This window comes from Nanorana parkeri, unplaced genomic scaffold (genome assembly GCF_000935625.1).
Source record: "Nanorana parkeri isolate BGI_ZX_2015 unplaced genomic scaffold, ASM93562v1 scaffold987, whole genome shotgun sequence".
NCBI classification, from domain to species: Eukaryota; Metazoa; Chordata; class Amphibia; order Anura; family Dicroglossidae; genus Nanorana; species Nanorana parkeri.
Window position 1 is genome coordinate 203409 of NW_017307255.1, and position 23363 is coordinate 226771.

A 23363-nucleotide genomic window follows, 5' to 3' on the forward strand; every position below is an offset into this window, starting at 1 on the left:
GGGGGGGGGGTGTTGCTTGAAAGTTACTATTAACTCTCAGGCAACCAGATACTACAGTAATCGATACCCGTGGAGTTTGCTGTAGTTTGTTAAGCACATTTGTCTAGCACTAACATAGTGATAGTGATTACTTTATTTATGTTTTATCACAGACAAGAATCACTGTTTTTTAGAAGTATTTAGCTGTTTGATATTTTGTGAATCCATGTTGAGCCATAGTAATATGTTGGAGGAAACAAACAAAAAACATGTTTGGAGTAAAATTCAATATAGCATGAAGCTGGGATAAGCTTTTTAAATGATCCAAAAACAGATGATAAAGATATTTTATGATTTGATTCATTGAAGGGTTAATTGGTGATAGGCCTGTTTAGCTGTGGAGTTTAATTTTCCATATGATCCGAAAGATTTAAACATGAATAGAATTTAATAGAGCATACCCCTACTGCAGAGTTGGACTTGCTCCTATATATAGTGTTGCTTTGGATTTAATGAGAAGTGTATATTGCAGCCATATGGTCTTGAGACAGAAGGGACCAATCATGAATAAGAGTGACTTGAGCAACTCTGGATATAGATAAAAAATTAGGAAGTGCTTTCCAAAGACACACTGTGAGTAAAGTTTTCCATAGGAAGCAATTCCAATTGCTTAATTTGTAGACATTGTTTGTTTAAAGTGGGGGCAGAATGATCCTCTATGTACTCAGATATAGAGTATTTTTAGCCATGTTATTTAAAGAATAAGTTCACCTTTTGCAAAAATTTAAGAAATACATATTTAGTAATATAACAAAAAAATATGCGTTTCTTTCATTTTTGCATTGAAGCGTGGAAAGCATTGCAATGGTGATTACTCAATCAAGGCTGGAGAGCTCAGGCTTGTGCACATTCTCATACTGGCAGAGCTCCATGCTGATGTACGGAGTATCAGTTAGGAGAGATGGGGAAGGACGGCTGGACGGGAATAAGGACAGCTCTACTGCATCTAACTAGAGAGAGGATGGCTGGACGCTGTATGAGGTGATTTAATCCAGTTTGAAGTCCAGCCGTCCTTTCCCATCTCTCCTAACAAACTCTGTACCTCAGTGCGTACCTCTGTCTGGGAGAGAATTGAGTAATTGGGTGATCGAGTGATCACAGTTGCAATGCTTTCCAGGCTGGAATGCAGAAATGAAAGAAAAGCATTTTTTGTTGTATTAATAAATATGCATGTCTTTAATTTTTGCAAAAGGTGAACTTATCCTTTAAAGGAGAACTATGAGGTGAGTGCTTTTCACTCACCTCATAGTTCTAGCCGACCTGTGACAATGAGACTGTCACAGGTCGGCTCAGTAGATCGGGAAGTGAGCGAACACATACCGGCGTTCGCTCACTTCTCGATCCTGTCACAGCTCTCTGCCGTGACAGGGGAGGGGCTGGATTCCCCCCTCCCTGCTCCGATTCTCCAGCGCTGACTGGCGGAACGGACGGGTAGGGGGCGGGTGCAGCTGGCTCTGCCTCTAGATAGGCAAAGCCAGCTGTCACTCACGCAGCTGGGCGGATCCAGACATAATTGTCGGGATCCGCTTCAGCTGCGGTGTCTCAGTATACAGCTTGCGGTATACTGAGCTTAGGGTGACGGGAGGACGCTAGTTTGTGTCCTCCCGTTACCCTTCGGAGAACTATGGGGAAAAGCCCTAACCCCATAGTTCTCCTTTATGCTGCAAGCACAGCTTCAGGAACCATTTGTATATTAGAGAGTAGATGCAGAAATTGAAGCGCCACACCAATTAAAATAGTCCAGATATAACATTATGTCATTAGGGTCAGGGGACAATCGAGTAGAACTGTAGCACTGTGTTTTTCACTGTCAAGGATAGTTCATTGTCAAGACAAGGATACTGTGGAGACCATTAGGTCAGTGATGGCTGCCTATCCATTAGCCAGATTACACATACCACTTAACCACTATTGGATGAAAAAAACTGAATAATCACACAGGTCCAGTGCTCTCTTTCCATTTCCAAATGTATATTAGAGAGAAGTTTAAAGTTAGCAGACATATCTATAAGGTAGGTGACCTACGTAGAGGCAATTGTATGTCTTGGCTTGTTGTATGTATTAGGACCAGCTAAAACTGCACCTTTCTGCCATTCGCACCATATAGCACACAAAAGACCTGGGGGGAATTTATCAAAGCTTGAGCATAAAAAATCTGGAGCAGCTGTGCATGGCAACCAATTGGCTTCTCTGTTCAGTTTGTTTAGGTAAGATTTGAAAATGAAAGAGAGAAGTTGATTGATTGCAATGCACAGCTGCTCCAGATTTTGTCTGCTCCAGTTTTGATAGATTCCACCCATTCCATCACAGCTGGAGGGCCGGAGTTTGGCTACCCCTGCATTAAAAGGTCAAAGGTTTTATTGATCGCTTTGCTTCTTCTAGGACCGGAGAGAAACATTTGAGCTGTATTGGCACTATACAAGACAAGATAACCGTGTGTGCTACTGATGAGTCTTACCAGTTAACCCGAGATCGCATGTCCCAAGTAGAGAAGGAATCATGGAGCAGGACTGCCATTGAGATTAAACCTGAGGCTTCTCATCGAAGTATGTATATATGTGATGTGCATTTATATTGATCCTAGAGTAGATAATCTGTGTGTTGCTTTTTTTTTTTTTTTTTTACTGATTCCTCAGTAATTGGGGCATTTTTACACATGCACATTTACATAACTCCTTCCGTGTCTCAAGGCCAATTACATGCCACAGCACAAGCTTAGAATGCCTTGAGCACAGTTTGGCCAGCAGAATGTTCCACCTTGCATTATTAATGAATTGGTATGATGGAAGGTTATTGAAGTTTGTAGACTGCTAACCACCCACTGTTGCACAATATGAACCCTTTAGCTAGATTCAGGTTAGCAATTCTCTGTGTAAAAAGAATCTACTTGATTTATATAGCTATTACAGCTCACAGAGTTACAGAGTTGCTGTGGGCTGAATCACTTACAAGGAACTACAGAGCTAGATCTCCACTCTGTATTTCACTACTCTGTCTCAGTGGGAGGGAGCCCCAGTACTGGCCAGGGTTACTTATCTGAAGACCCATGTCAGCAGCTTCCTGTCTGATTCTCAGACTCATACTCTACCTAGTGGCATCAGTGCCAGAACAATGCAGGCACCATCAAGAAGGAGATCAAGTCATCCAGGATGGGCCTTGCAACACACCTGGTGTTGCACAGGAAGGAGTGGAGTCCAGTATGGAGGAGCCTATGGTCCTCCCGTGGATCAGTCTGACCCTGTCTCACATCATCAATAATTTATATTATTTTGCCTGCAGTAATCCATGTACATTTTAGGTATATTATTTTCTATTGTATGCATCAATATTTTTATTTTATTTTAATAAAGGATTTGCGAGCTTGGAAGTCCAGATAGGGGCATATTTTAAAAAATGGACCTTTAACCCCTTTGACTAAAAATTCACCTCAGCATACAGCTCTGCATGCTAATATGAAATCATATTACATTCATTAGTTAAACAAACATATTTTTATTTTAGTTACTATTTATTTTTTCCACCTTCTGGTCCACTTTGGCACAAATTAGGTAGTCGTGCCTAAGCATTGCTTCCTGGGAAGGTTACATCAGCAGAGTATTGCTAGGAAATCTCATAAGATCTCAGGGAAAGACCTTTTCCTCTCCAGAGATGCATGGTCACATGTCCTAGTTACATGTGCCAGAGTTCCAGCAAGTAAAGGGAGGTGGATTCATCTGCCTTAGTTAAAATGGCCACTGTGAGAGGAATGGGGAGGAAAAGAAAAATAAGGTATGCAAGGAATAGAAAGCCTGCAATTATCTATAAGTATGTGTTTGTAGATTGTCATTACTAAACATTTCTAAAGCTGCCTTTGTTTTTATTTTGAAGATATGGGTGAAGTTCCTCTATGGTTACAAAAAAAAGTAATAGAAGAAGAAGAAAATGGATTAACTTCCAAAGTTAGATTTGTGCTGTAACTGTTCAAATCAATTAGCATCAGTGTTGGGTTATCCATTAGAAGATCTTGTGTTCAAAGATCATATATAAAGAAATATTTGAAGAGGCATTTATGGTGAAAGAGGAGGGTTTAGCTAAGAAAAGAAGGGTTAGGGTTTGATGGAGAAAAAGATAGGGGTGATTCCCTTGAGGGTGAGTGAAGGGTTCTGGTATACGTGTGTTCAAAGGCTGGATGGATTCAATGAAGGTAGTTCTAAGTGTATCCAAGATTTCCACATTTTTAGGACTCAGGTTGTGAGTCATTGAGAACACTTGCCTTTTACTTCTTATAGTTCAGCTCTTTAAGGCTTTGACTAAAGTTCATTTGGCTGATAAAAATGAATTACTTTTTTGTTAGTTGGTAGTTAGTCCATCTATTTTACTAGGTAAAATAATACAATATTTTGGGATGATCATGCAGACGAAAGTACAGTATGTAATAGGCCAAAAATCCTAGACCAGAATGAGATAATTCTTGGACAAGTCCACCAAATGTGGCTCTTATCACCTAATATCCACAGCCTGGAGCATCTCTCGCTGTATGTTGGGTTGGTTTTCACAATTATTGATGGGCTCAATATGACCTAATTAGTACTTTCTAAGCAGATTTCAATGCAGCTATACTAGGTGAGCATTTTGCTATTTATGACTAGACACCCCCCCCCCCCCCCCCCCCCCCCTCCCCCCGAATATCCCCAGTGTTTCTGTTCTCATGTAGTTACATTATGTTCTGGGTTGTGGGATGGATGTGAGCATACATCATGGGAATTAACATGAGGAATTAGGATTATTGAGGCATGTCTGTTCCAATGCAATTATAGTATAAGTGGGCTTGTGATAGGTGATCCAGTACCCAGGATCCAGTATCTAATATAACAGTACTGATATTGTTCACTTGTGGGTGCTTTAAATTGTCTTTGGATCTTGGCCCTAGATAGAAATTGTCTAAAGTTAAAGTAATAACCTTCTGTGAATTGGTGTGTAACTCACCAGTTGAATGCACCGAGGCTCTGCATTCTTGGTGTAGAACGTGTTTGGCAATAGGGGTAGCAAAAGAGATGAACTGTCCCAAATTCTCAATTGCTACATAACAATCTGTCTATAGGATTTTAATTGAGAGTAACCACAAAAAACATCCCCCTATGTCTCTGATAGTTTTGCCAGCTTAGTTTAGTGTGGTGCTGATATTCAGCACTAGTCTTTTTTTGTGTGTGTGTGGACTGAACCTTCAAGTTGTGAAAGACAAGATTAGGGAACAATTAATTCTGGACTTGGCTCTTGCACAGTAGTTTACATCCTGTGTAAACAAGATCAGTAATTTTAAGCGCTGCATCTGTGCCAAGAAGGCGGTCGGTAGGTATTGATGCTTTGATGGCCAACAGTAAAAAGTAGTAATGTTTCTCATCCCAGTTCAAATGCAGAGCAGGAGCAGTTCTAAAAATGTCTCATTCAGTACACTAGTGGCATAAAAAAGAGTGTTGCCCAGTGACAATCCTCTTCTTAACATGGTCAGTAAGGAAAGCCTCCATTATCCAATGGTAGATTGCAGTGTTGTTTACTGTTTTGGTGCTGCCAAATGAGGATCCAAAAGCGTTCATCACCTGCGGGGCTAACTGTGACCACACAACCAATAGAAATGTAATCAGGCTTTTTGGCAAGTGCTGAATTTTCAGTACAAGACTGTTACCCTTCTCTCAATTCAGTCTGTTGAGTGAATATTGCTGTCTACATTATTGTTGTGGATAAATTATTATCTTTACTGTCAGATATTAATCTAGTGCAACACCTTTTAACAAATCAAGGCTTTACTTAGGAATTACAACATATGGTTTGATTTCTATGCCAAAAGCAGTCATGTATACCATCAAACCAGATTTCATCCTCAGTTCGGCGTATTCAGGGCACCCTTCAGTGTTATTGCAGTAACATGTCTATTTTGTTTCCCTGTTCAGAATTATTTTACCATATAGATAAAAAGCTAAGAATAGCACTGGCCAAAGGGCAGCATTATGTTGTTCGCTTCACAATGATTGTGTTTACTTTTTTTTCCCTCTTCCTGTTCCATACATGTCATTTTTTTGTGTGTTTTTATTATTAACATAAAGCCTGATATGTACAAACTGGAGAAAAGTGAAGTGTTAGCCATAGCAACCAAGTAGGATCATTTTAAATCTAATATATTCCTGATTATCCAATTTTTTGGGGGGTGATCTGCATAATCACTGGCATATAATCACTCAAAATTACACAGCTCAAATGTGGTTATGGATAATTACCAAAAAATGCAATTTGTGATGAAAATAAGATCCATTCAATCCTCCATTTGCAAATCAGATTGCTGAGCACTATCTGCATGTAAAGCAAGCACAAAACAGAACAAACAGCCTAATTTTTGGTTTATGGTCCCCATGGCTCTAACATTTAGATATCATAAAATGGGGAGTTCAGTCAATCCTCCTCTGCTTTTAGTATTGGGGACAAACATAAAGATAGAATGGCTCTCGCTGACATGCTATCATGTGTTAAACCAGTCTAAGAACAGATAACACATTAAGTTGGTTGCCTGGTGTTAGCTATCAGATCATCTACATACATAATCACATCACACACCACACCTCCCACATAGGTTTTTTTTAAACTGAAACAAAATTATCAGTGGGTATGTTCCGATATCTGAACAGTTCTACAGTTAGGAAGTACAGAAAAGTTTTTTCTTAGACTGCAGTCCAAGCTGCACTCCGGAATAACCATATATTGCCTAAATACAAGAGTCCTATGTATTCTTGGTTTGCTTTTATATATTTCTTCCAGATCTGTGCAGTAATACAGTGTGACACTTTCAGGGGCGGACTGACAACACATGGGGCCCCCGGGCAATACAATATTATTGGGCCTCCTTGTGCTCCACCCATATACAAGCCCCATCATCAGCCACAGTGCTGCTGTACGGGCTATTCACAATATTCACTATAGCCCGTACAGCAGCCGAACCCATAGGCTTCAGCTTGGCTGAGTCGTATTCACAGCCAAAGCAGGGAGAAAGGTCAGCCGAAGCCAACCGTTCTCCACGCAGATGGCAGCCTGGCGAAGCCTGCCGTGATCTCACGGCTGGCTCCACCCACTTGTAATAACGGATCAGCGTCCCCAAATGACCAGGGGATGCTGATCTGTCATTAAACAATAACAACTGGGAGCGGAGCCGGCCGTGACATCACAGCCGGCTCCACCTAGTTGTTATTTATTGGCTGGTGTTGGCCAATAGGAAACAGGATGTGCGTCGTTTTTTTAAAAATATTTTAATTTTTTTTTTTAATTTTCCTATTTTTTTAACTTTTTTTTTCTCATTCATTTAACTTTTTTTTCCTATTCTGCTCGCTACCATGGAGGTACTGAGCAGAATAGCCGAGCCAAATGCCGTTCGCGGAATTTGGCTATTTACTTACTGCCGTTCTGCCCCTTACTGCCGTTCGGCCCCTATGAGAATAGGGGTGAACGGCAGTGAGTGAGCTGCCGAAGCTTCAGCTCAGCCGATCCAGATGTTGGATCGGCTGAGTCGAACTCCTCCTCCTGCCCTTCGCCTCAGCCGAACATACAGAGCATGTTCGGCTGACCGAAGGCAGCCGATGTACGGCTGATTTTAGCCCATGTACGGCTGAAATCAGCCGTACAAGGCTGAAGTGAATAGCTGAACAGCGTTCAGCTCACTTCACTTCGGCACCGTTATTCACTCGGTGAATAACCCCCACAGCGTTTGCGCACGGGACGTAAACGCTATATGTGAAACAACTGCACGGATTCTGCTCGTTTGCAGCTATTATATAGCTGCGAACGTGCAGGATCCGCTGGATTATCGCGCTTGCATTATTTTGGGGGCCGTGTGGTTTCGTACCGTGCGGTTTCCCACAATAGTCTGATAAAGCACATAAAAGTGCATTGTTTTTTCTGTTTAGAGCGGCTCCGCTCGTATTCGGACAGCCGCTCCAGTGTGAATGGAGCTTTAACCCGCGCGACCCCCAAAATACTGCAATCGCGATAATCCAGCGGATTCCGCACGTTCACGACTATATAATGCCGCAAACTACTGTAGCGGAATCCATGCAGTTCACATATAGCCTTTGCGTCCCGTGCGGGCTCCAACGACCGCACGGGAAGCACAAATGCTGTATGTGAATGGAGACTAAAAGGTTAACATCTAAAAAAAAAAAAGTCATTAAATTCACTTACCAGTATCAGGGCTCCCTATCCCCAGGTTCCAGTCGGGGTTTTTGTAGAACTGCTCCAGTGGGGGGCCCAGGGCCAGATCTCAGTTGGGCCCCCCTAGCATGAGGCTCTCGTGCCTCCGTCCCTCCATCCGCCCTCCGCGGTAGGTCCGCCCTCCGTCTACTGCGACACACCCAAGTACGTGTATTAAATGCATACACGCAATAGGTTGGACTTGATGGACTTATGTCTTTACTCAACCTCAAATACTATGTAACTATGTAACACCCCCATCCGCTGCGGCACGCCCCCCACCTCAGAGCTCTTCTCGGTCGCGCCGCTGTAGGAGATGCGGCTCTGCTAAAGCAGCAACGGCAGTGTATAGTGGGCCTGGGAGGCGGGTGACACTGCCGTTGCCGCTTTAATAAAACCGCGTCCTCTTCCATGCGGGCTGCAAAGGGCACGAGGGTCGGTGACGGGCCCCCTCTTTGGCCACGGGCCCTCGGGCAATGCCCGACTGCCGTATGGTCAGTCCGCCCCTGGACACTTTCGAGCTTCCTGTAGTACAGACCAGTCTCTGCTGCTCTCTCTCCTTGTGCATGGTGACTGGTCTTGTATCCGCCCCCCTCTAGTTTTCTGCAGGCAGTCTGGCCTGCTGGGTCCGTCCCACAGCTCTGCTCTCAGCACAGGCAATGAAGAGCACAGTGATGACACTGCTACTTTTACAATGGATTTGTAACCTTGTAGCCATTGAGGAATGTTTAAATGAAAGTTTTTGTTCCTGGAGTTCAGCTTCAAGTAAATGATTCTGTATTCACACAGATGATACAGGAGGTGTGAGCAATAAAGAGTTGACATGATCCGATAAAGACGTGTTTGCTACAGGGGCTGGGTGATTGCGGTCCATATGGTGTATGCATGTTTACACTAAGATCTGAGCATTCATCCTTGGAGCCGATGACTCATTTGTGAGGCAGCAATCAAGACATATGCTGCGTGTACACCACAGATGACAGTATCAACACAAGCTTTCCCTTCTATGAAGGATTGACTGCCATTAGGCTGAACTGAACCTTCATATTATGATCTGCAGTGGAATAGCTGCAGGCTGTGATGGCTCCAGACACATGCAGAATTGAACTGCTGATATGAAGTATTTCCTGGATGCTTGTTAGGGATAGAGGTGTTTACGCTTTTTAGCATCAGATGGATGTTTGCAGCCTGAAGGAAGAGAGAGGCGTACCTGCCTCCCCTGTGTTAGAAGAACCCTCTCTGTCTCTCTGAATATATATCTGAAGTACTCCACTGGCTGCAGGTGAGGCATAATCATTTTGTACATTTCTATTGTACCAGCCAGTGTGTTCCCATTTTAACTTCTGTACAGGATTAGGCAGAATTTTTGATGCAACCCCTTTCTCCTTTTCTGGTCCTGATATCTATGGTTTGAGAGGCTAGTAGGCTTTTTGGGCTTATTGAAAATTAAGAAACTGTACCCTTTGTAGCTCAAATTAGTTCTCTTTCCATGAAAGATATAACGGGGGCCTTGGTCAGATTTTGCACCTTGTTATTGTTTCTTTTACATACTAACTGGAATTATATGCTGTATACTTATGTTACGAAGGAGTCACGGTAGCGTTCAAGGGTATGTAAAGGCAAACAAACATTTCTTGTTTTGGTTTCGAAAATAATGGTTAGACCATGGGTAAGCAACCTCGGCACTCCTGCTGTGGTGAAGCTACAGTTCCCATCATGGGTCTGCCTCTGGGAGCCATGCCTGTGGCTGTCAGAACCTTGCAATGCCTCATGGGATTTGTAGTTTCACCATAGCTGGATTGCTGAGGTTAAAGGTTAACCTGAGGTTAGACTGTGTCCCTGCTAGGTAGATTTTCCCCTTTCTATTTGTCCTAATGACCATTGTCAGAGACAGAAAGTGGGGGAAATCCACATTTTTTACATGCCACCAGAGCAGAAGATTAGGGGAAATCATCCAATGAGGATCAATGTTCTGATAACAGCTGTCTAAAACAGAAGTTCTCCAACTTTGGTGAGATTTCTTCTTGTTTTCTGCTGCATCTCCTGGACAGGAAATGAAGGGAAAACTCATACACAGATGTCCCTTCTGAGTGTGATCCTTGGAGAAATGTTAATGAACAGCTGTGTATCCCATCAACTCCAAGGACTCCCAGTGATCCAGGGTTCGTGGATCATTACTTTTTTCACTATATGTTTCTAGGAAGATGGCTTTCACAATTAGTCTGTTGGATGAAGGTCAAACAGTGAGCGTGCACACAGCCTTACAGAACTCTGCATTTAAAAGGCCACATTACCTCAGCAGAAATTTAGAAAAATAACTTTCTCTGGAAAAAACTCATCAAACCTGACATATTAAAGTGTTGAATAAAACTTGATGGACTAAAACATTAACCTGAGTGCACTTTAAACATTCAGTTGTCCAGAAGAAATGTAAAAAAAAAAGAGCTTCTCCGTTACAAAACTGGGTGTTTAAAGTGAACATAGTTCCTCCTCCTCAGCATGTCATTGCGGTCAATGAATGGGAATGGACACAGACATACAGCTTGGCTTCTACTGACTCCAAATGATGTCAAAGCTGAGTGAGCTGCACAGACAGCAAATTATTTCAGAGACATTTTCATAGGCTATGTTTAGAGACCTGAACAGCTTTGTTATTTCAAACTAAAGAAAGGTTTTTGTTTAGACTGCAATTTCTCTTTAAATATAGTTCTTAGGAGGAATTCCAACCAGTCATTAGTTGTAATGGACAACAATGGGTTGTTCCTTCATGCTGTAGAACCTGCACCGACCTTGATTAGCTTTTCACTAATCACAGTATGCCTGCTATTAATGTAAAAGGCCTCTGTCCTGCACATAGTCAATGTCTCCAGAAATGTATTATATACACTGATATCATCTCAGATTTCGAACAAAGCGTAGCTTACTTCAAGATCATAAAGTCAGGTTTTCATCTACCCTCATGGAAAGAACTGTGGTTCCCCTAATCATTGGAAGTAAGGGACAATTTTCTTTTACCCTAAGGCCTGGTTCACACCTGGGCGTTTTGTAGTGCGTTCCTACGCTCTGCAAAACGCTCAAACACCGAAATCCCATTATTTCCTATGGGTATGGTTCACACCTGGGCGTATTACATGAACGCGCTACAAAACGTCCTACGCCCAAAGAAGTACAGCCAAGTAGCCCTCAGACACGCGCATTTTTTTAACCGCGAATCGCGCAACACGAAATGTGTGACAAACACGCATATACGATACGCCTAGGTGTGAACCCAGCCTAAAGTCTAATGTTGATACTCTGAGAACCCAAGTTGCAAAGACAATAACACTGTTATTTTCTTGTGTTATGGTAAAGTTGATGTTTTTTGTAAGGGGATAAACATTTCTTTTGTAGGAGATTATACTGAAAAAGAGAAACATATGTTCAAACAAAATAGTAAATTGCCTTTGTTAAATACATCTAAATAAAAAAGTGTCAGGTTCGTTAATGTTGTCATTGTTCGGTCTATGAATGGCACATGTTGTTATGTTGTGTTAAAGTGTTCTCCTCTATGCCTAGCATCCTCAGAGGGGCGTTTCACCTGGGTGACATTGGGGGTTTAGCTAACTGCACCTGCTTTCTGAGTATAAGCTAACAAGCCTCTAGCTGGCTCAGTCTACTCCCACCTCCACTTGCTCCCTAATTACTCTTTTCAGGGCCCAATTAGTATGTTTGTCTATATCAATATTCTGCTTCTGCATGAAAGGATTCTTTTGTAAAGCTTGGCAACAGAAAAAAAAGCATGAATCAAATAGCTTTGAGATCAGTCATTGCTGCCCTTAAAGTGGACCTGTACTGGAGAAGACCGTTTCAGATTGGTAAAGGAGAAATAAACTGCACTGCCGCTACACTGCCTCAGTATCTAAGCTGCTTTCTTATACACATTTATATGGAGTTAGGGCTCATCTGCACAAATTATTTTGGTCCAATTCACACTATTGTGATTTGTACTGTGTCTACTGTCATGCTGCACGGCAAGACAATGGAAATCACATTATTTTTGATGGTTTCTGTTCACATCATTGCTACATGGTGGGGTGAGGGTGCTGGAGCTTCTTTTGGTGCTACACAGTGCATTTTTGGCCCCATAGACTTTATTGAAAGTGCATGTACATGCATTTTTTACGCATCTTTGATGCACTTTTGTGCTTAGGCCCTCCATACCAGTGCAATGCAACATCACAGAGGTGCTGCAGGATGTGCTTGTGGTGAGCTGCAATAGACGGTTGATTCATTGAAATGGGCTGCCTACTACCGCTTAATTGTACTGAAAGAAATGCATGCAGCTTTCTTTAAAATCACATCTTACCACATCGCATGCTAAAAGGGTACCTTGCAATATGCTGCAATACAATGCACATGTGATACCTAGGTGCAGTGGTGTGCTATTAAGAAATAATGGTAGCAGATTGCACGTAACATTGCAATATACGATACTGAAATGCACATCTATAGTACATTACCGGGTGTTGACGTCTGAACAAGCCCTAAGACCGCTGTCAGCGTTTTATTGCTCTCTCCTCTGGAACGATGAACCTCAGTATTTGTTTTAGTGACCACTGTCATTAGGGAAAAGGATGTAGAGGAAATCCAAAATGTCATAGTTGTCACCAGAACAGGCAGTTAGGGAAAATCTTTAAGTGGGGGACCCTGTTCAGGTGACAACTCTCTAGTAGAACAATTCCCCTCTTTGGAGAGATTCTTGCTTACTTCCTATTGTATCCTCACGGCAGGAATTGAAGGGAAATCTCCCCATTAGACAGCAAAAACCTTTCCCTCCTCTATCCAAAACTAAAAACAAAATTTTGTTGTATAGATACAGTTGGTAGGAGACTACTGTACACACACAAAGCAAGAAAGCCTCATTCATACAGCAAAAATGGGGCAGCTGTGGCAAGAATCCAGCAGATTGTTGCTGCTGGATTTATAGGTGGATGTGGATATTTGCAGCCGCTGAGCCTGTGTAAAGCAAAGACAGGCTCACAGTGACCGCAGCTGTCAGTCGGTGTTCTGATGTAATTGCACATGGAATATTACCTGTGGTTAGGGACAGATGATCACCCTTGGAGCCAAACAGCTTGCATCCAGGGGCAATCATCTGTCCTTTACAGGCTCAGCGGCCACAACTATTCGCTTATACCTGCAAATCCAGCCACAGGAATCTGCTGGATTCTTTCCTGCAAATTTTTTTCCTTTGAGTGAATGAGGCCTAAGAGATATGTGCACAATATATAAGACATATACAAGGAAGTAGCTGATGGTCAGATCCTATAAGTCTGAATATCTAAATAATAGCCTGACACATCTGGCCGAACTACTGTCCCAGCCCTGATAAATGGAGGGCAGTAGATTATCAGATGTTGTTTTTGAACTAGTATACTTTTTTTTTTCCAACTGTGGTGGCCTGAGGGCCCTCACATCTATACTCATACCGATGCCCACGTGTTGATGCAAATTTATACACTTTTTCACGTTTACACTTTGGTATAATTGTGTGAACAGGCATCAAAGGAATTCATTTTTGTTTTTCATTGCATGCATTTTCCTGAAATTGCTAGAATCAGAGCAGCCAGGCATATGATGGTCTGATGTACCATGTTAGAATAGCTGAACTGGCCCCTGGATATAATCTACAGTATATCTATGGCTCACATATATACTACTTTTCATAGACTCAGCTGATTTTTCCCATGGGTAATATTGGTCTTGTAAAATTACAATTTTAATTTAAAAGGGCTGAGAAATCATCCCACATGTATGTCACAATCATGTTTTGTCTAGAACAGAGCATAAGTCTGTCACACCCTTGAGTAATAAACCAGGTGACCCAGTTTCCGAGGATAGGTTGTTATTTTGCCACTGACAGGTCTTGGTCCCACCTTAAAACACCCCTAGCCTTGGTTTAATAAATAGGAGTTTCGTTTCATTTAATGTCCTGAATGAGTAATTTTTCAGAAAGTAAACACAAGGATAATACATGGTAGTCTGCTAAAAGTCTTTCACTTCATATTTTAGTTAGATGAGCCATAACAACTACCTTAAGGCTATAATGATTGACAAACTAGAGAAGTGCTCATATCCATCCAGATATTCATTACAAATCACAGAATGTATTTCTACATAGAAACATCGATCTGGCTTGATATTAAATTCTCTGCACCAACAGCACTATTAATTATTTGGGACTGTATTGCTTTGCAGGGCCCATGTTTACAGAAATTAAGATGATCTCATGCTCCCTCATTGTCTAGTTACAGGTTTAGCCTAGTTCTTGACCAGATTGTATCACTTATAGCCCATCTCTGGGCAAAACTAAATATCCGTCCATCATCTCACCCCACCAGCAGTTTCATTTTGTTATTTTTTATTATTAAATAAAATACCATGTTAAACACTTTAATACTCATCTACGTCAGCCATCTGTCTCCTTCAATGGCGCAATTTCTGCGTGCGGAGACCCATAATCCAGTGCTGCAGATGCGCCGCCATCAGCTGGTCCTTTGCGCTGATGTTAGCACTCCAGTCCATCAACTGGATCCTGAAAGCACTCCACCACAGGACAGTCAGTAAGAAGTGTCAATGTTACTACCATTGTTCAGAAAGAGAGAGAAGACTCAAGACCGGAATGTAATGTGACCACAGATTAAGGTGAGTAAAAGGGGCATTTAGGTAGTTTTTTTCATTACTTAGAGGAGGGTTAAGGAAATCAAACACTGCGGTGTTAATGCCAGTGACAGACCACATCATATATGTCAAATTTTATTTTGCCTATAGTTGCACTTTAGGAACACTCATACTTTTACATAAAAATAGATTGGGTGAATCCACAGCAGAAAGAAAAGCTGTCTTCTGTTGATAAACCTCCTGAAAAGACAGGTATTATTAAGACGTATTACCAACAGATGGTGCAGTGTCAGCTCGAGGAGGCAGAACATGGCCATGAAGAACGGGTTTAGCTGGTCTGGATAGTTGATGAAAGAATATATCAAACAAAAGCTAGATCAGGGAAAGCTTTGTCTGGGTTAGGTTATAACATGCACTAGCTGTACATAGCGTGGAAAGTGAGAGTGTTGGGGGTGAATGAGATCTGTGAGATACCGCCAGACTATAACAGGCGTTTCTGACTTTCTAACGCAAATCCTACAGGAGATAAACAATCTGAATATGTCTGGGTGTGCTAAATAATTGATTTTGGCAATACATTTGCTTTTACACTGTTTAGTCTTGTTTGCCAAATTATTTGTTATAAGAACTGTATGCATTTCCCACAGCCACCAGATAAAACCATAGTTTCATTATCTGTCTCTGTGCAGAATGAATTTGGGTTTGGTAACACATTGATAAATAAAGTCAATTATTATTGTTAAAAATTCTCAGAGGCCTGAAAGGCTGTGTCGTTTGATGGGTAGGGACATTAAGATATACCTTCTGGCAAATACAAACATCAATGTAATCTGTTTTGCATTTTGTTCCCTTTTTACATGCTATTAAAGCTGAACGCAATGCACAAAACGGTAATTTAAATAAATTCCTTAGTAGCCACAAATTATATAAATCCACTTTGTGTAAATGTCTTTTCAAATTCAGTTATTACTAGAGATGTCCCAACACCATTTTTTCAAGACCAAGTACAAGTACTTTCCCTCAGGTACTCAAGGATTCCAATTACCAATACTTTTTCTTAAAGGGACATGACATATTTTTCTAAAACAATGCAGACTAATGATTTTAGGGCAGTTTCTCACCAGGGCTGCGTACAGATCTCACCAGAGCTGTGTACAGATCTCACCAGAGCTGAGTACAGATCTCACCAGGGCTGCATACAGATGTCAACCGGGCTGCGTACAGCTGTCACCAGGCTTGTACAGATGGTGTGTGGCTGCCTCGATCTGTGCCTGCCCTGGGAAGGAGGAGGTGGAGATGTGGGACCCGGCAGGCACTGACGCTGCTTCAGGTCCCCACAAGCGCAGGACCATAGGCAGCCGATCCGATTAAAAAATGTAAGGGGTCGGTATCAGCCTTTAGTATCAGGGCATTTTCACGAGTACAAGTACTTGTGAAAATGCCCTGTATCGATACCGATACTAGTAGAGGTATTGGGACATCCCTAGTTATTACTTTTTGCTGCACATAACCTGTGTAGGGAGCAGAGCTGTGGGTAGGGCCCTGCAAGCCCCACCCACTACCGGCTGCCTGCAGAAAACTACAGGAGGGGGCGGACACAAGACCAGTCACCCTGCACAAGGAGAGAGAGCAACAGTGACTGGTCTATATTTCAGGAAACTCCTGAACAGAGGCAAAGTTTAACACTGGATTACTGCACAGATCTGGAAGAAATGCACAAAGCACACCAATATTCATAAAAGATTACACATGTCTCTTGTATTTAGACAACATCTGTGTATACTGGATTTCAGCTTCAAGCCATCTATTGAGCACTGTAAGAAATGTTCACATTTTGATTTTTGGCATAGAAGCAAAGAACATGTTCTGTTCTGTACTATGCAGTGATTCCCAGACAACTGTAGATATCAGTAAATAGCTGTCAACGGTCCCCTATGTTGGTGGAATAAAAGTCACTACTGTTACTACTGTGTCTGGGACTGGAATTAAATGACACATCTAGGATTTTGTTTGTCGGCATGCATTTCCTTCTATGAATCTTTTATGGGTTCTTGCACTACCGCTTTACTGCCAAAAGTGTCGGGCTTGATCTTATCCTAATAAATAATATCTTCCATATGGACGATATGTGGATTGAATTGTTTTATGTCTTTCTGATGCTGGCCATATTCTATAAAATCTGATTATACAATCTCCTTGAAGAGATCTACAAACAACTATGTAGTTCCATGAGCTGCCTGGCAACTGGAATGGCTTGTTCATGTTTGTATTCATATCACATAGGTTTGGTAAATCTAAAGGAAATTGTGCAGTATAGTGTATGGCCAGCCTAAACCTACTTCACTCTAGACTCCACCACTTGGCTGAGAGCCACTCACAAGTCATAATGGTATTGCCCCAGTTGTAAGCACTCTTTATTCACCATATTTTGTTTTTTCCAGGTAAATGTGTCAAGATTCCAAACAAAATGAGCATGGAATCCAACACAGAGGGTTCCCCATCTAATCACCGTCCACCTGTATTTCTAACACCAGCAGCCAAAAAGTGCAACCGGGTTAATGGTGAAAGAAGACCACTGCAGGAGTGGCTTATTCAACTGCTGGCCTTGAAACCATACCGAAAACATGACCTCATTCTGCGCCTAGAAAAATCCAACACTTTCCCTAGAGATCAGACAGAACTATTGTCTGCACTGGATGTGGTATGTCATATGAATATTGAGCCCATTTCCATAGAAATCACAAATATATTGTCATGGAGAGTTACATGGTTTAATGATTTAGAGAGTTACATTATGTGAGTTAATGATTTAAAATTCTCATTGGTGGTAGGCCATCACCACATCATGGATACAAAACAGTAGACTATACTGTGTTGTAATGCATATATTTACAAGTTGAAGCTTAAGTGGGCAGCACTTCCGGTGATCCAGAGGTGCTCATCTGGTAATTTGAGGGGGACCAACATCTAGAACCTATTTACTGAAAGTTATCAAATTGATGTATGAACATCCAAGGTAAATCTTTATTGGTTTCAGACCACTAAAAAGTAATCTTACCGTTTTTAGCAGATGCTGACTATTTTTGTTTGTAAAACTCCTTTTCTAGAGTTTCTAGCGCTGCACACCTGCTCTGGCCATTATGAGGAGTTTCCTCTTTTCGCTTTTGGGGTGCCTTTTATTTTATATTATGAATAATGCAACAGGAAAAGAAGATAGTATGGGTCCAGATAGGGGTGTCCCTAGCCTTTTCACCGCCTAAGACCAGACAGGGGATTGGGGGGGGTGGATCATCTCACCGGCTCTGGCCAGTGCCCTGCCCAGCTCCCTGATATCCTTGGCTACCAGGAGCTTGGCAGGACCCCAGGCAGACCCTCCCAGGTTGCTAAGAACTGTGTGGAGAGATGTGTATGGCCATTATATATCTCCCCGCCCAGCCCTTAGCAACCAGGGATGCTCTGGCCAGAAAGTGGGTGACAGGCACCCTGAACTGCCAGCAGCCCCCCCACGTGACCCAAAGAGATGCCATCTGAGGCAACAGCTGCCGGCTGCCTCGTTATAGGGATAACCCTAGGTCCAGAACAGAATTGGTATATATCTCAATCTCTCTCCTTTCAAAGTTTGGTTCTGGGACAAAGAAACCATCCATGCATGATGGTATTGCTGCAGCTTTAATAAAGTAAAACAAGCTGAAAGCTATAATGAGAAGTCTCAATGCCTCTTTTGTGTATTGTGACTCTCTGCAGACCCACTCCCTACTCTTACCATTCATCTTGTTATTAACTGCACTTTTGACATCATTAATGAGCATGACTACAACATTGATTGCTTCTCTAGAGACTTGTAGTTTTCTGCTATACATATCCTCCTAGAAACACAACTGTATCTCTTTTAGATAAATGGTAACTAAATACATTTTTCTTTTAAACTAACATTAGAGGAGGTGTACGTGTTCTACATTTTTACTCATTTAGGGATAACTAGAGGGCTGGAAATGTAATGTCATAGAGATTTGTGGTTTTCAGCATGTTTGAGAGTGTTAAGAAAGATGATGCAGTGCACATATAACATTCTGAGGATGCCTCTATTGCTGCCTGTTAAATCTGTGCAATTACAGTAAGTAGTATTTAACGTCAATCACAATACAGTACAATTTTTTAGTTTAACAAATCACTTGGGCTATACATCCAAAAATGCCATAGAGTAAAGGAGCCTTATACCTAGAGCAGAGCTAAACTCAGCAATACTCACCACTACTAAAATTATGTCTCTGAGCTCCTTCAGTGCCACAGACATCTTCTCCTGTTCTTCTTTCAGGTTCAACATGTTCGGCCATCTTTATTGGCTGGCCTGGGATCATGTAACTCCCGTACATTCGCACAGGAGTTAATTACTTCCAACACCTGGCAGATGCCAGCATTGTACACTGAACATGTGCAGCTCAGTGTATACAATAAAGAAGTCTGCAAGGAGGAAGGTAAGAAGATGTTATTGCAGAAGAGACATAAAATGTCTCTTCTCTAATAAGAAAACCTTCCTGCTACATTTTTGTCAATAGACAAGTTCTACTTCAACTGCTGGAAATTTTAGAGCTTTGTTAGATTTTTTTATTAGTGATGTTTTCTTGCTTCCTGTCTATTTGATGGGTGTCAGACAGAATAGGTAAAAAAAATAGTGGGGTGAGGAAGTTTTAGGGCTATTAGGAGTTTATTACTGTCTATGTTCTTAATGAGGAACTTTCCCCTCATTGCCTGCTCAGGTGATGTGTACAGGACAGAATAGAAGTTGAGGTGAAATGTTTTAACAGTGACACAGACAGCATTTAAAGATACACTGTCACCATTCAGGACAAAGTGACAGTGCCTTCTGACAGCTCAAACCGGCCCTTTCCCCAGCAAGGTATACCTAGTCATCTGATGTTCCATTGCTCAGACAAGAGAGTGGGGATTCTGGGTATGGGGAGCATGTGTCCCTGTGGGGGAAAGGGGGGGGCAGTGACATCATCCTCCCGGGTAAGCTCATTATGACTCGTGAGACTCCTGAGAGGATCAGTTAGTTTACTAATTTTGGGGGTGGCTGTCAGGAGACACTGTCATCCCGCCTCTGAAGATTAAATTTAAAAAAATATGGCTTTTATTCAGCTTTAAACATGAGGAAAGACTTTGTGAAAAGAATGAAAAATGAGAAATGTTCAGCTGCAGCTAAATTATGCTCTGGTCACATAATACATGAAAATAGCTTATGCTGGAGAGCTGCCAATCAACTGCTTGAGAAAACTTGCCATTATGCAAATATCACAATAGCCAGATACACCCTAAAATGTAGAGCTTTAGATTGTTTATACATCATAAGTGTAATTGCAAACAGAACTTTACTAATTATTTAATAATCCCACTTTAATGTGCACATGGAAATGCTGGGATGGAAAAGAGACTTTAATCCAGGAACTTTATGTTATTTCAAGGTTCCCATAGTGTAATGTTTACACTGAGTGGCCAGTTTATTATGACCACCTGACATTTGTAGGCAAATTAGCTATAATTAGCTATAAGTTTGCGCTGAAGTTGCTAGAGGGCCAGACCATTATAAATAGGGAAGCAGATTGTTTACCACGACAGTAGAAGTGATTTTTTTCTGAAGGTATGGGTAAACAACGCGATTTAACAGCCTTTGAACGTGGGATGATTGTTGGCGCTCGGAGCCATGGAGCGAGTATCAGCAAAACAGCAGAATTCGTTAAATGTTCAAGAGGGGCTCATTGTTAAAGTGTTTAAAGACTGGACTGTCAGCCAAAAAATCTGGGTCTGAACGTGCGAATTGTGGCCGTCAGCGACTAGTCTATGTTAGGGCAGAACGCAGGGTGGCAAGACTGGCACAAGACAACAGACGGGCAACAGTGCAGTGTCAGATTCCTCGCATCACCTTTCAACATCTCGTGGAGTCACGAGGCGGCCCAACAAAGTCATCTCGTGGAGTTATCATGTGGCCCAACGAAGTACTGATGGGGTGGTCATAATAATCTGGCCACTCAGTGTATAATCCAATACTATAACAATTGTATCAATTTCGAGTGGTTGCAAAATGACTGAGTTAGAACTTTTGCCTAATGCCCCTTTCAAACGGTTCGATCAGGAGGGGATCCATGCACGGATCCCCTGCCGATCAGAACAGATGTCACCATCATCTGTGTCCAATCAATTTTTTATTCAATCTTGTGAAAAAACTGAAATTAGCAGACCCCATGTCGGTCTATGGGGAGTCTGATGTAAACAGACGTTTTCATTTACATCAGATTACCTCCAATCAGGCCTAGTGAAATAGAACTCTGAGCCACTTGTTTTTCTGGACCTGGCCAGACACGGGGGTACCTGGATGTAAGTGGATGCACATCCATTTAGATGTGGTTGTCCATAAACTAACATTGGGCTTCCGATCAGATCCACCTGAAAAACTGACAGGCAGACCTTATCAGAATGCCTCTGTGGAATGGGCCTTATAGTGCTGGCAACCTAGGTAGGATTCCAACTAGGACACACAAGGGCATATTTATAAAGCAGTAAATCTGGCATAAATGTTAAATTCAGTATCATTTGCAACAAAGTGGAGCTCCGATCTGCAGCTGGGGTATTTAATAATGAAGCACACAAGCCTTAAGTATGATATATAATATGGTATTGTAGTAGGTGATGTAGGCTGGAAATTTGAGTAACCCCTTCCACCCTACAACCATTGTAAAGCTGAGATATCAGGTGATGAGTCTTTTTGTTTCCATTAGTTTGCCATTGCATATTATTACAGGATATGGTGTGCCTATGTATCAGATAGTGGAAAGATCTTTTAATAGTTGAACTGTTTCACAATATTTAGTATATGATCCATTGGGTGCTTTTAGCACCTTGTTTGGTACTTTAATGACAGTGAAAACTTGCCATAGCATTTATCATTTTTCTTTCTCTGGTCAACCTACAATCTATCTTGAGAGCCTTTACATGTTCAGTATTACAGAATCAGGGACATTTCTCCCTGGTTGTGTCATTCATTGTCTCTCATGCTGTAGAAATGATGGATGGAATACTGAGATGATTCTTTAAGCATCTAATTGGAGAAAAAAAAAAGATCCAGCAACACACTGATATTTTATGTATTGTGGTTCATTGGCCAGCGAACGTAAATGCACATACCCCTGAAACTCAGGGTCATGTTGATATACTTTGTATAATGTGCCACTGTTGAGGTAGGTTGAGAAAAGATTCTGTCTGCAATTTGGTGAGTTGGCCAACTTTTCCCTTTTTAGATCAACTGAATACAACATTTCACATCCCTTTTAAAGTGTGCAAGTAGCAATTCTAGGATACACATGGGTTAATGTATACTAAATAGTATGCGTCTGCTGCCAAAGTAGACTAAAAGAAGCACTGCTAACATCCCTAAGGGCTTCACTAGAAGGATACTAGTAGATACTTGAAAAACTTTACAGATGTTCAAACTCTCTTTCATGAATGACCTCTTAGTTTAACTGCTTTTGAGGGAGACTGCAAATTGTTGGTTGGGGCAGGGAGAATTTTCACCACATTTACTAAGCTAAGGAAAAAATTATCTGGCAAAGTGAACAGCCTATTTTCCTTTAATAATAAACCCCACTGACTTGGAACAAGTATTCCGATCAGGAGCTGCGAAGTCCTCTTTTCTTATTCTTTTTCTGGGTCAGCTTCTTTAATAAAAGGAAGTTCTTCTTCTGTGGCAGTGTATAACTTTCCCATATCTGACATAACCTTTCTCTTCTTTGGCTTCATATATGTAACTTTAATAACCTAAATGTATTTGATTTTTGAGGGTAAACCACCTCTTACTCTATGTGGAGGGAGAAATTCAAAGACAAACGTTCAATTATTTGTTCTTACATATTCCAGGTAGGACAACAGAACCCTAAAGATAGCAAGTATAGTCTGAAAGAAGACCTGTACGGCCAGGTACAGAAGGACTGGTTGGGTTATACTCCAGAGGAGAGGCAGCACTTAGCAGGTATTCTTTCAAGGTATGAAGGACAGTTTTATAACTAGTAATAGCAATCATAAAAATATTTTGTGTTACACCTGACTCATAATGCTATTGTGAAAGAAAACATGGGTGTTGTCTATGGCAATATAAATGTCACTTTACTAGTACAAGTTAAAGCAAAATTATTGGTCTTTGGCCAATCTAAAGTAGATTTCTTTCATTCCCATCTTTTCAAACATAATTTGTAGCTGCATCCCCGAAGCACTAGAGAGAAACTTTGTCCGAGACTGTGATAAAATAATCTTTGTTAGCTTTACATGTGCACTGGGCTCTCTGGACGATGTGTCAGTATCACAAGCTGAATCTTTATTACCAGCTGGAATAAGGAGGGCCCTGTGGATGGTTTATAAATTGGTTTGTTTAAAGTGTTGTTCAATGTGAAATAAATGAACACAGAGTC

The 23363-nt window shown here is 41.5% G+C and overlaps 1 protein-coding gene across 1 annotated transcript in view; it reads left to right on the forward strand.

Annotated features, from left to right (window-relative positions):
- ELL3 (elongation factor for RNA polymerase II 3) overlaps positions 1 to 23363 on the forward strand; it is a 95344-nt gene that overhangs the window by 54617 nt on the left and 17364 nt on the right. The window contains exons 4-6 of the mRNA XM_018566909.1: positions 2422 to 2585; positions 17349 to 17608; positions 22816 to 22940. Of these exons, the coding sequence (XP_018422411.1) occupies positions 2422 to 2585; positions 17349 to 17608; positions 22816 to 22940 (549 nt within the window). The remainder of the gene's footprint in view (positions 1 to 2421; positions 2586 to 17348; positions 17609 to 22815; positions 22941 to 23363) is intronic.